The sequence below is a fragment of the Phytophthora cinnamomi genome (genome assembly GCF_018691715.1).
Source record: "Phytophthora cinnamomi strain GKB4 chromosome Unknown Contig0, whole genome shotgun sequence".
NCBI lineage: Eukaryota > Oomycota > Peronosporomycetes > Peronosporales > Peronosporaceae > Phytophthora > Phytophthora cinnamomi.
In genome coordinates this window covers 404,855-417,387 of record NW_027150933.1, presented here as the reverse complement: position 1 = coordinate 417,387, position 12,533 = coordinate 404,855, and the positions used below count along the sequence as shown (strand labels likewise).

The window sequence follows — 12,533 nt, the reverse complement described above, 5'->3', positions numbered from 1 at the left end:
CTGGTGAAGCAAAGTCTTTTGACCGCCGTGCGGAGGTCATTGCTGGTTTCGACTCAAAAGACTTTTTGTCTGTCAAAACGGTGACGGCAGCGTGGTCGGATGATTTTTCATCTTCATTGCGACTGTCGCTCGATGCAGCATCTTCCACGAGATCCTCTGTAATTCGTTCACCGAGTTAGCTAGCGTCAAGAAATCTGACGCACTTCCGGGCGATGATTAAGAAACTTACCGAAGTCGAAGCTCGAGTCATCGCCATCATCATGTTGCGATGATTTACAGCTGTCATGGTCACTCTCAGGCTTGGAGGTGTTTAAACGTGGACTCTCCGGATGTACATTACCGTTTGAGCTCTTGCAATCCCCAACTTCGCCGAGGTCGTGGACACTTCCCTCGGCACTTGCACTAAGCTCGCTGGTTCTAGAATCGTGGGCATAGATAGATGAAAAAGCCCAATTCAATAGAGAAACGTAAATATGCCAAACACAAAGAATAGATAAACGCCTTGCAACTTACAGATCGATCGATAATGCGTTGCCTCCACCTCCGGCAACGATATCAGAATCGCCATCTTGTGTCGTTTCTAAGTTTAAGTGCCAGTCTTGGTCTTCATTTAATTGGATAGGTTGGATCCCATTTACAGCATATCTCGAGTCCTTTTCGAGCACGACCCACTCATCAGTGGCACCGCTAGGATCTGCTGCCAATTCTTTCTTGACTTCGTCAAAGGTCTCGCTGAGACTTGCTTCCTCGCTTGGTCTTGGTAAACTTTGCTTTTGTTCGTTTATCGAGTCGACGTCATTACCATGTCTCGATCCTGCAGACCGTGACAATAGCTCTCTCGCTGATCGTTTTGCCGCAAGCAGCTCCACGAGTTCTTGCTCATCCGCGTCATCGTCTGCGTCACTGATAGCGTGTTCAATCCGCTTTTCAAGTTGCGCGTGTAAATCAGGTTGGTCTTTATCAAGCGATGGGGTCAAAGGTTTTACGTCTTGTAGCAGAGAATCGAAGTCAAACAGTCTGGACGAAAGTTTACCTACCAGCGTCGTTCCAGACTCTGCTACAGATGGGAACGAGAAGATAGAGTCCTTGTCTGCAGCGAGGTGAACTGCTCTCTTGACTTCTACGGGTGTATCATCGCGACTGCGACGAAGTATATCTTCAGGAGAGGGAGCCGAGAAGCTTGCGCGTGCATCATTTAATTCTCGTCTCCAGGATGAACTCAATTGAACGCGATCGTCTTCACCATCAGAAAATAGATTACCATCATCGTTGTTCAGATCTTGATCTTCGTCACGGAGCTGCTGAAGGTGCCATTCCCCACTGTGCAGTGATGTGTGACGCAGAAACAACTCTCTGTCTCGCTGATCTGCTCGTGCATCGTCATCCTCCAGACTCGCGAGCTTTTGCTGTATCTCCCCCAAAATGGATTGGCGAAGGGTTTGACTTTCTTCCCGCGTCTGAAAGCCCTTCATGTTTGGAGATGCCATCACGCTGGAATGCACACTGCTTGGAGGGCTTGATGCCCGATCTGGGATCCTGCTCGCTGTCTCGGATTGTACTGGTGGTGCCATTTCTTCCTTCTTGGCGTCGTGGGATTTGTTCACTTGAATAGGGGACACACTGCTTAGCGAGTCATCGCGCAGTATTTCAGAATTGCGTTGGTTCTCAATGGCACCACCACGAGAGCTTTGGTGTAGTGGTGAGTTTCCCGCTGGTGAAAAAAAAATATCCTTCTGCACTGCGACCACTTGCCCAAGTCTCGACTGCGGCTTGCGAAGTTTACTTCCTGTAATGTTCCCTCGAGCTGGTGTACGCAGACGCTGTTGACCAGGACCATTTGCTTTGGTGGTATCGGGGTCGCCTTGCGGTTGGGGCGGCACCTTACGTTGGACCAACTGACTTCCAGGGCGCGCTACTCGTACTCCTTTCGGTTGTTTGGCCACAGCTTTTCCCGGTGCTGTTTGGCTTCGACGGGAAGATTTCGGGGTGCTGCTGCTGCTGGCGACGCTGTTGTTGATGTTTGTCGCGACAGCAACTCCATGAACACCGATACCTGAAACAGACTCCATAGCAAAATACAGCGTCGGAAGGGGTAACGCACCACTAGCGCCACGCTGCGTTGCCGAGAACACGAACTGTCTTGGAATATCCCGGATGTCGGCGTGCCTGACAACTTGAGAACCTCGTGACGGTGTGGGGGCGTCCTTCATCGTGAAAATACGCTTGAGGCGACAGCTCCCGCCAATGCAAACCGATTCCATTGAGCGATAGCCTGTGTCCGGGAAGTGAACCTCCGACAGAGTTTGCAGGTCGAACACGAGGTTCATCCACTGATCCCGAGGCACATCAGCAGCATTCAGTGGAAGCTGCGCATGCAATGCTGTGCGTGCTGTTTCTCGGAAAGCGGAGGCTACGACGAATCGGCGACGCACCTTCTGAAAGTCTGAGAAGCAGATCTCCACAGAAAACGATCGAGTAAATGGCACCAATAGCTGGATCACGACAAACCTCTGCGCTAGACCGAGCGAAGACGACGCGGTTTTAGGCAGCTGCATCTTGGTCTCAGAGCCGCCGTCGAGCTGGAACGCATTGCCCCTTATACCCTTGTCGAATGTCTTGGAAATCTTGCCTTGCAGCTTCCACGCAGCAGCAGGTGCCTTGCCTTGCGCGCTCAAGAGCTCCACAAAATCCCCGCCTTGAAAATACGCCATATCTGGGCGTGCAGCCTACTCAACAAAACTAGAAGTGTCTGTTCACCCAAGCAGTTTCCATGCAAAGATAATGGGGTTAGATTACAACCAAGGTGAGCTGTCATCGTCGTGGCTAGCTGAAACGACTGGCGGGGAACTCTGACTCGGCTGTTGCTGCTGCTGTCCCTGGTTTTGGTCTTGGTCGTCCTCGCCCTGCTGAGACTGTTTGGGCCGACGCTCTAGCGCTTGCCAGCGTTGCACAAGGTTGTGCACGTCCTTCATGAGAATGACATGGTTCGGAGACCGCTCCTTTAGGAACTCGAACACGCGGCGACGAGTAGCCCCACCTCGCCACAGTTGCTCCGCTTGCGCGAGGACTTCAGGATCACGAACGCGTCGAACCTCGCTGTACTGCTGGTAAAGCGTTTCAGAGAGCTCGTGGTTGTGCTCCACCAAGTGCTTCGTGACCACGACACTCCAGGTGTTGGCACCATCCGTGCGCTGGAGGGTGGCACATACTTTGGCGGGGCACTCGGTAGCCCGAACGTTGTGGCTAACACGCTGTCCGCTGCCACGACTACGGCGCTTCCAACCGTGAGTACACAAGAACGTTTTGGAGTACCATTCGTATTCCTCCGGCACTACGTGTGCTCGAGATAATCCATGAGTACCTTCTTGCTCCGTTTCCACAGGGGCGTTGGGATCTCCCTCCTCACCTTCACGCACGACAAGACCTCGACTCGCAGCAAGCTGACGAAGGCGGAGATTGCGAGAACGCACCGAGTACGTTGTACGAACTCGGTAGAGCTGGAACGTTGCAGCCGAGTACGCATCCAGGTATTTGTGAAAACTTCCCAGTTGGGGTATCGGCGCACAATACGTGGCACTCGCCATACCGTCTCGCCACTCGGTTGTCACTTTTTCGATCTCGACACTGGACGAGGGCTGCCAAGCCCCCTCCGTGTCTTCCGCGTAAAACATGGTATCATCGGCGTCAAAGCTGTGATCAGTAGCGGGAAGCGGATCGGTGGCAGGAACAATTGTCACGTAGTTGCCGCCACCGGCTATCCTGAAGCACGTGCACTGCGTTGCTTGACCGTTTACAGAGTCCGTTCCGTGACTTCCCGAGTGGGTCGTGCCCGAAGTTTGACCGGGCCCATTATCTGTCGAGCTTGTCCCAGCGGAGGATCCGTGGACACGACACGCGACAGAAATCACATTCGAGCCTGTCGAAGGGAAGCCAGTCGGCATGGACATCCCAGCATGGTTGAATAACACGATGTTGGCTCCTGTTAATCCTGGTGATGCCACAGCTGCCAAGGTAGCTACGCCCTCGCTCTCTGTTGAACCTCTTCCAAGGTGAGCTCCAGTAGTAGCGCCCGCAAAAGTTGCCTGCACAGGCACTGGCAGTTGCGCTTGCTGCTGTAATTGCTGCTGCTGCTGCTGTTGATGCCTTTGCTGTCCTTGTTGTTGCTGGGCTTGATGTTGCTGACCTTGTTGAGCAGGCGGCTGCTGTACTTGGCCCGGTAGATAGGAGGGGGTAGCGCCATACGGAAGCAGCACAACTGACGGCACAGTTTGTTGAGGTACACCAGTCGAAGTCGTCGAAACAGTCACATTTCGTTGTAAACCGGTCGCTCCACTTACACCGATTCCAATTGAATGGTTGTCACCAGGAGACGTAAACAACTGCGAATGAGCCACAGCTTCTGCTAGTCCTACCTCCACTTGTGTGGGAAGGATAGGTTGTTGAGAGTCTATTTGAGCTCCGTCTGCTTGAACACCTTGGACTGAGATGCCATCCCCCACTGCGCTTTGCTCAGGGATCGCATACCCCTTTCGTTTAACCACAGCGCTTTCGTTCGACATGTCAATTGTGAGCAACTCTGGGTCGTAGATTCGGCGGTTCTCGCAATAGTGTTGGTACAGCTCCCGCGACAGATTGTGGTTGTGATCCACGACATGTTTCGTGACAACAACGCGCCAGCAGTTATTGGATGCGGCATCGCTATCGTCGAGGGCGATAGTAGCAGCAGCTCTACCAGACGGATTCATGTATTGCACGGTCGCACAAATCTTCACGGGGCATGCGGTCGAGCGCACAACATGAGCGGTACGCTTACCGGTGCCACGGTGTCTCTCCTTCCATCCATGCGTGCAGGTGAGAGTTTTTGAATACCATCGCCACGATTCAGGGATTCTTCGTGCAGCGCTAACCTCACTCAATGTTGTATCGGGGTCACTTCCATTGTCACTATTGTCGCCATTCTCGCCGCCGGCGTCGCCATGCTTCATCTGTGCAATCTTCTTGTTTCTTCCCTTCGCCGAGCTTGTTGTTCTCGTGCGATAAAGTTGATACGTGGCGTCAGAATATGCCTTCAGGCTTGCGTGGAAGTCGTCCCAAGAATTAAACACAGATTGAAGTTTGGGAACGCGCACGACAATTTCGCGCTGAGCCGATGACAACGTGGGTGGTTCTTCGACGCTCGTTTCCGCTGCGCTCTCAAGTAACGACGAGCTATCTCCGCTTGGACTAGGCTCAGTCGATTCCAACGGCGACGTAGTTGTTAGACTCGCGGCAGTACCAGCAGTCGGCTCCAGAAGATCTTGATTGCAGGGCTCTTCGACCTGTGTATTCAACCGATGGTTGTGTTCCGGCACTTGGCGGTTAATCACGATTTGCCATTGACCGTCTACGTTGCGTTCCACTCGAGCAAGCAGCATAGCTGGGCATGGACTGCCTTCACCATTTTCACCGACCCGAGATCCCTTGCCCCGTGCTCTGCGTTTCCATCCGTACGTGCAAATCAACAACTTCGAAAACCATTTGTAGTCCTCAGGAATCAAGCGCGACGATGGCGATGTCGAAGCATAACTCGCATAGCTTGCAACATCATGGCCATCTCCTCCCGCTTTCGCCGTGGTAGACGCCAATACTTTCGCGTTCCTTGACGCAATCGACACAGTTGACCGTGTACGAAACACTTGCGCCGTATCGAATGCGTACTGTGAGACGTAGTCGTTGAAAGCATCCCAGTTCGGGTGCACCTTCACTGCAATTCGTGGTACGCAAAAGCCGCCCCGTCCAGTGCTCTAGAAGGATCGTCCCTGGGGTTAGAACCATCGCTCCCAGCGGAGGCATGGAAGCTAGAGGCGTGCCGGCCTTGGCGCGTGGTCGAATCATAAAGTTTTTGTTGCTTGCATTGGCAAGCGCCACGAGCTGCTTACTTGAGCTATTGTCCGGGGCATTCCCGTTGGGTGCTACCGACGCCGGAGCTAACGCGTCCGACAACATAAATACCATCGACGGCGTGTGTTGTTGGCTTTGCTCCTCGTTCGGCGTGAGCGTACGGAATACCCCGTTCCGCTGATTAGCCTGATCGATCATAGACGTAAGGTGTGCAGCGGCCAGATCAATCGACGGCTTCGCCGCTCCATTCGTAGCACCAGGGGCGTCTCCGACGACAGCAAGCAGCTCCGGGTCGTAAATGCGCCGGTTTTCCGTGTAGTAGAGAAATAATTCCTTCGACAACTGGTGGTTGTGCGTGCGCACATGCTTGGTCACCACAACTTTCCAGTCATCAGGCCCCGCTCCTCGGTGCTGCAGCGTCACGCACATCTTGGCAGGACAGCTCGTCGAGCGCACCACCCCGGAGCCTCTCTTCCCCGTGCCGCGATGGCGGTCTTTCCATCCGTGCGTGCACTTGAGAGACTTGGAATACCACTGATACCGTTCCGGGATCAACGTCCGCTCTACCAGTTGCTCTCCCACATCAACCTCATGCTCCATGGCCACTCCCAGCTCCAGCCCCGCCTTCCTCAGCGCCCCGGCATTCCCCGCCGCGTCTCCTTTCGTCGCGCTCTCCGCAATCTTCAAATTGCGGCGCTTGACCGACGTGGTAGAGCGGATCACGTAGAGCTGGTACGTCACCTTGGCGTAGGCTCTCAGCGCGTCTTCGAACGCCTCCCACGAGTCGTGCACCACGTGGAACTCCGGAGCCACCACCATAAGCGACGGCGTAGCAGCGGACAGACTGCCAGCAGTAGAGTGCGGTTCTACCATTCCACCGGCCAAAACCTCTGCCCCAATTGCATCGGTGGTCTCCGGTAGAGCGACCCCTTGAGCTACAACCGAAGCCACGGCGTCTGCAATTGCGACGGAAGTCTCCGGGCCCATTGGGAGAGCGTGGGGCACAGCGGAGGCCGCGTCGTGGAGCTGCTGCAGGTCGCCGGGCTCGCAGCTCCCGCGCTTGGCAGGGGGCGCGTCGTCCGCTAGAGACGGGGGGCGGCCTCGCTTGGTCGCCATCGGGTCTGCAAGCGCATCGAGAGGCTGTTAGTCATGCGAACATATTCGTGCGGAGCTCTTCGCCACGCTCTACCTGGTCAGCCGCGCCGGCCAATTCGGTGCCAGAGTTTGGGAGAGGTGTTCCCCTGGCTGTGCGACTTGTGCGATTGGTGGCTAATTTTTTGTGGCTGGAACTACAGTTAATCCTGTCCTAACCGATACTTGTAATACCGGATATTTGTTTATATATGATACGGGTGTGTCTACTGAATCGGTTCCCAGCCAATTGTACAAGTTGATATCTCTGTCACTTCCTAAAACTGACACTAGAGCCACCAAAAGTTGATAAAATTGGCGTGACATGAAGCTGAACATTAACGGTGGTGTGCTTAGAACTGTTTTCAGTGGTCACTAGACTTAACGAAGCTAGTTATAAATGTCTCGTTCTTAAATATCGGGGTATGCAGATGCTGCGCACCGTCATTGGGTAGCTCTGTCATAGCGGCAACGATGTCCAGGACAACAACATGCTCGTGTTTTATAAACGTCGAAAGCAAGAGGGATGTCTTACTAACGATCTGCTATTTATGAATAAGTGCTCACAACCTATATCGGTAAGACCACGCAGATATGGTAGAAATGCTCAACCCTGAGTGTTCTGCCTTGCTATGACTGACTAGCTGACTGACTTCCTGAGCACTGGTGAAACGAGTGCGTTGAGCCAGGGTTAAAAGTAGCGTCCACTCCGTTGGTAATCAAACTATAATTTGTTGAGTTACTTAATTTACATCCCGATTTCTTAGATTTCAAACTGTTATTCCAATATCACACCACGGTGAATTGATCTGAGAACGAGGCACAAATTTTGTATCGCCCAATTAAACGTTGGTTAGGACCATCCCAAAAACGTTTCCAACGTAAAAAACGCTCGGATTATTATGTTTACGGGGACCTGGCAGAAATAATACTGAAAGGTCGCTAATTTTGCTCATTGCTCTTTGAGCTGCCTTTGGTGCGGGCTACCTGGAGCGAGGCTGAGGACCCGATGTCCTCCATGCTGCCGGCGTTCTTGCAGATCGAGATCAACTGGCTGCGCGGGCTCTACATCGCGATCTTCTTCTGCAATGCCATTTTTGCGACCATGTTCAAGACGATTGGAAGAGGTGAGTGAGCGTGTGCCAAGGCTTCGTTTGGGCATCCCACGGACTAATATGCCTTCATTATGTTGGAGCAGACTTGCTGTCCTCTTTCGGCACATTCTCCGATTGTGATGAGACGGATGGAACTTCCTGTCAGGGCAACCAGATGATCTTCCGAGCAAGCTTCAGCATCTCGATGTTCTTCCTGATACGTGCGCTGCTCAGTCGGTTTAGTTGGGTGCAGCCGCGTGCGCGAGCTATCAAGATTCTGGTGTGGGTCGAGATACCGGTACTGATCGCACTCCTTGTTGGCTCGTTCTACATCCCAAACTGTGAGTATTGGGTTCATGTATTGAATAGGATACACCGAGGAGGCTCGAGTTTTGCATCTGCTCACTCTGTTGACGTATTGTGGAGATCAGCCTTCTTCGACGGGTATGTGCCATTCACGCGAGCCGCGTCCGGTTTTTTCATTCTTTTTCAGATCTTTTCCATCGTCAGCGTATCGTGTATGTCTTCTGTTTCTACTTTGTGTGGATGAATCTTCGCGACACATACAACTACTGAAAATCTTATCCACAATGCTAACTACTAGACCAAGTACGAGATACGCTGCTGGATGGAATTGAGCAAGCTGAAAAGGCCGAAGCCCGGGGCGACGTGAGCAAGGGGGTATGCGCCAGCAGCGTCTGCTTATGGTGCGTTGTGGTTAATCATATTACGGCAATGGTCGAAACGTTGATATTGATATCGCGTGCCGCAGGAAGACGGCCTTCTTGGGTGTGTGCGCAGTTTCAATGGTTTGCATAGGGTCTGGCATTACCTACTTGGTACGCTCATTTGTCAGCTCTTCACCGCTTTATCGTCACTTACTGTACTTGACCGCAACTACGACTACTCAGTACATGCGCTTTGCCGATTGCGATCTGGGCCTTGCGTTCACGACCATAACAATCGCTTCAGCTGGTCTCCTGATCATCACTTGCGGTGAGGATTCTGATGCTCTTTGGGGTCGAAAATCTACGCTAACAGGTCATTTGTGTGGTCTGGCTGCGCAGTCTCCCCATGGATTGAAGTTGGTTTGCTGCCACCATGCGCTATATCAGCGTACCTGGTGCTCATGTGCTGGCAAGCGCTGGTCAGCAACCCAGTAAAATCGTGCGAGCACCGAAGACACCCACCCCCTTCGCCACAAGACGAGGAGTCATCAAACACGGACAGCGTGATCGCCAATGCCGTGATAGCCGCGTTCGCGATGACGTGGACAAGCTGGCGCACGTCCAGTGCGGCCACCAAAATGCTCGTTCGCCGCAGACGAAGCCCTCAAGATAGAGAAATGCCAGTAGCTAGACCTGTTAGCGATGATCGCCATCACGACCAACAATTCGCCAGCGTTGTGGTCGTTGACGTGCATTCAGACCAACAACACACGGACGAGAGTCCTCCCCTCTCCCCCGCCGGCACAACGGTCGAACCTCCTCAGCCCAACCGAGAACTCATACACGAGCCGTGGCAATTCTACAGTATGATGTGCCTCGCCGGCCTGTACATGGCGATGGTGCTTACCGACTGGAACTCGGCAGACGGGTATATTGTGCTATTTTACTCACGTTTTATTACTCTGTTACTCACTGACACCCCATTACTCTGCCCGAACGAAGGTCCTTCAACAACGTCTCCATGTGGGTGAAGATCGTGGCGCAGTGGGTCACGATCCTCCTCTTCGCCTGGACGCTCGTGGCCCCCAAGCTCTTCCCCGACCGCGACTTCAGCTAAACTTCAGCTTGACCGGCCAGAAGTTGACTAGTGAGGACTATTCCGTCTGCTCACAAATAATTTACAAAAGTCCCCTTACCCTTTCTAGCCAATAATGGGCGGGCATCTATCATTGGAACGGCAGTCCACCATGCCGTCGCTTCAGGAGACGCAGGCCGCGCCCGCGTCCAGCGCCGCCCCCGCGGAGCCTGCGGTGCACGCTGGCGCCGAAGAAGATGCGCCGAACGTCGCCGTGTCTAGCGCCGGGGCCGCCGTCACCGGGGAGCGCGTAGAAAGCGAGAAATCCGAGATTGACCGCGACACGTCGGTTGGCGCGCAAGACCCCGCGCCCTCTGAGGCTCCTGGCGCCTCGGAGGACGTCGAAATGGAGGAGAAAGAGAGCGCAGAGCAGTCGAGAAAGTGCTCTGAGTGCGACCTCATCGAGGGCACCACGCGCGGCGACACCCTCCGCGTCTGCGCGGGCTGCCAGCTCGCTGTCCATGACAAGTGCTACGCCGACGCGTTGCCAGCCCCCGAGGCGGCGGAGAAGAGCGAGACGCAGCAGGAAGATGAGTCAATGGAGGGTGCAGACTGGAAGTGTGATTGCTGTCGACGTGGAGTCGAGCGAAGAGCTGCCAAGTGCGTGTATTGCGGCAAAGGAGGCAGCGACGGAGCGTTGAAGCTGATGGAGACTGCAGGGGACGCTGCCTTTTGGAGCCAATGCGGCAAATTTGAAGAGAAGAAAGAAGACACGACGGCGGACAATGCGGTGCAGTTTGGGCATGCGCTGTGCATCAATTGGGACCCTCGCCGACTGGCTGCACACGTTGTTAGGGAGAACAAGATCAAGCCTGTCGAGAAAATGACGAAGAAGGAGGCGGCAGCGAAGGAAGCAGCTGCAAAAGAGGCAGCCGAGGCTGCGGAGGCTGCTGCTACCGAGAAGTCTGACGGTGAAGCTGGAAAGGCGGAGAAATCTGCTGAGGAAGTGGAGGAAGTGGTGCCTGACGTGAACGAGGTGATGATGAGAGACCCGCTCACGCCGACTGAATGCTGCTTCTGCCACTCGAGCAGTGGAGTTCGGATACAATGTCGCCGAGTAAATTGTGCGCAGTTTTTCCATGCCATGTGTGCACATAAGGGAAACGGGCATGTGGAGCTTCGGACGGGGCATATTCTGCAGTTCCATGCGTATTGCGATCGGCATCGCGAGTGCACCGAGGATATTGGAGACCTCCTAGCCAGTAATCACGCGCCCTATTCGGTTGCTCGTAGGGCGCGATGACATGCGTCGGTTTGGTACGGTTGCGAAGCATTTGCCGGAGTATACCACTGCCGCTGAGGTGATGCGGGATATCGCGGCGCTGATGGTGGGTATTGCAACAAGGGGCTGCGCTCCTGCAAGACTGAGCCGCCTGATTACAACTATAAGCACCTTCAGGTACTCCAGTTGTTCGTGAGCCATGTGCCGCAGCTTGAAAAGATATATGCACTGCCGCCGACGCCTGCTCAGGACTTTGTTAATGACAAGAAGCTGTTTCGTCGTCTTGAGAGGACATTTAACCCGCCAAGGTACTTGGCGAAGTATCCCGGTCCGTTCAGCCAACAGTATACGTGTGACGTGTGCTTAGACCCATTCCATGAGCGACAACATCTTTTCTATTGCTCTGGCGGCGACGATTCTGCGGTTCCTCACGTTCAGCATTGGAGATGCACGAAGCGCCGGTCCAGTGCTCGTGACCGCGAACGGTATTTACCTGTAGCCGGAATTGCTGGGGCCAAGAAGAAGCGAAAATCGATCTCAATTGTTCAGGATGGAGTGCGAAAGGACATTACCCTCCCCAAGGGCCTCCCAGGCATGACCGACGACATTATCTGTGGTGTCTGTCGTGCACCAGTTGATGCGCGCGGTCTCATTGCGTCCCGAAAAGAGGCCAAGCGATTGGACTTCGAGAAGAAGGAAAGCAAGTTCGTGCAGAACGGTTGCTACATCAACCCTCCAAGTGCTAAGGGTACAACGGCTACGCCCATGGTACTGCATCGAACGCGTCAGCTCGCAAGCCACCAAAGCCAACTGATTTGAAATCCAATGGCAGCTTGACCGGGCAGTACGCAGCAGCTCAGCAAGCGTTGGGACCCCCGAAGATGGACCGGATCAATGTCCAGCGTACCACAAGATGGCTGGCCTGCGTGGCCCAAATTATACGCCTCGCTGGCACTCCAGCATCCAAGTCTTCAGCGTCCGTGCCAGCCTCGACGACTGCTACAGCTACGGCATCATCGGAAAAGCAGGCCACACCGGCGTCTGGATCACCCACGAGCAAACCTAATGGAGATACTGCTTCCGTGACAGATGCCTCCAACGCTGCACCCTTGGCTGCAAACGATACGACGGGGTCAAACCAAAGCTCCGAGATTAAACCGACACCACCTGCAGCAGATCCGTCGACGATATCAAAAATTGCGGTCAACGGCGTATCCAAGGTCGAGTCAGAAGCGGAACAACCTCCAGCACCTGGCACCACGCCTTCGCCTCGAACCCGATCGCCCAGGACGAAAGACACGTCGCTCGTTACGCCTGCAATAAAGGCTCAGTTCGACGAGGCAATGCGCCTGGTGCGGCCGTATGACTCGTACGCTTTGAGTAAATTAGAAACTGCGCACGAC

General features: G+C 54.0%; 4 protein-coding genes across 4 annotated transcripts; 2 read left to right on the top strand and 2 right to left on the bottom strand.

The window, feature by feature from the left end:
• Positions 1-72: 72 nt before the first annotated feature.
• IUM83_01772 (Transcription factor IIB) lies at positions 73-2,711 on the bottom strand (the record flags this gene model as incomplete). The annotated part of the gene is made up of 6 exons (XM_067925649.1): positions 73-156; positions 230-279; positions 341-417; positions 514-580; positions 2,102-2,330; positions 2,433-2,711. The coding sequence occupies 6 exons, from the start codon at positions 2,709-2,711 to the stop codon at positions 73-75; spliced, it is 786 nt and encodes a 261-aa protein (XP_067800745.1).
• Positions 2,712-2,792: 81 nt separating this feature from the next.
• IUM83_01771 (Transcription factor IIB) lies at positions 2,793-6,867 on the bottom strand (the record flags this gene model as incomplete). Its single annotated transcript, XM_067925648.1, has 3 exons — positions 2,793-3,331; positions 3,407-3,916; positions 5,739-6,867. 3 exons carry the CDS (start codon positions 6,865-6,867, stop codon positions 2,793-2,795), a joined length of 2,178 nt encoding a protein of 725 aa, XP_067800746.1.
• Positions 6,868-8,020: 1,153 nt separating this feature from the next.
• On the top strand, positions 8,021-9,890 carry IUM83_01770 (TMS membrane protein; the record flags this gene model as incomplete). The annotated part of the gene is made up of 8 exons (XM_067925647.1): positions 8,021-8,138; positions 8,210-8,446; positions 8,537-8,623; positions 8,710-8,812; positions 8,878-8,944; positions 9,017-9,101; positions 9,173-9,701; positions 9,776-9,890. 8 exons carry the CDS (start codon positions 8,021-8,023, stop codon positions 9,888-9,890), a joined length of 1,341 nt encoding a protein of 446 aa, XP_067800916.1.
• Positions 9,891-10,020: 130 nt separating this feature from the next.
• IUM83_01769 (Zinc finger, RING/FYVE/PHD-type) lies at positions 10,021-11,629 on the top strand (the record flags this gene model as incomplete). Its single annotated transcript, XM_067925646.1, has 2 exons — positions 10,021-10,884; positions 11,498-11,629. 2 exons carry the CDS (start codon positions 10,021-10,023, stop codon positions 11,627-11,629), a joined length of 996 nt encoding a protein of 331 aa, XP_067800637.1.
• Between the last annotated feature and the right edge of the window lie 904 nt (positions 11,630-12,533).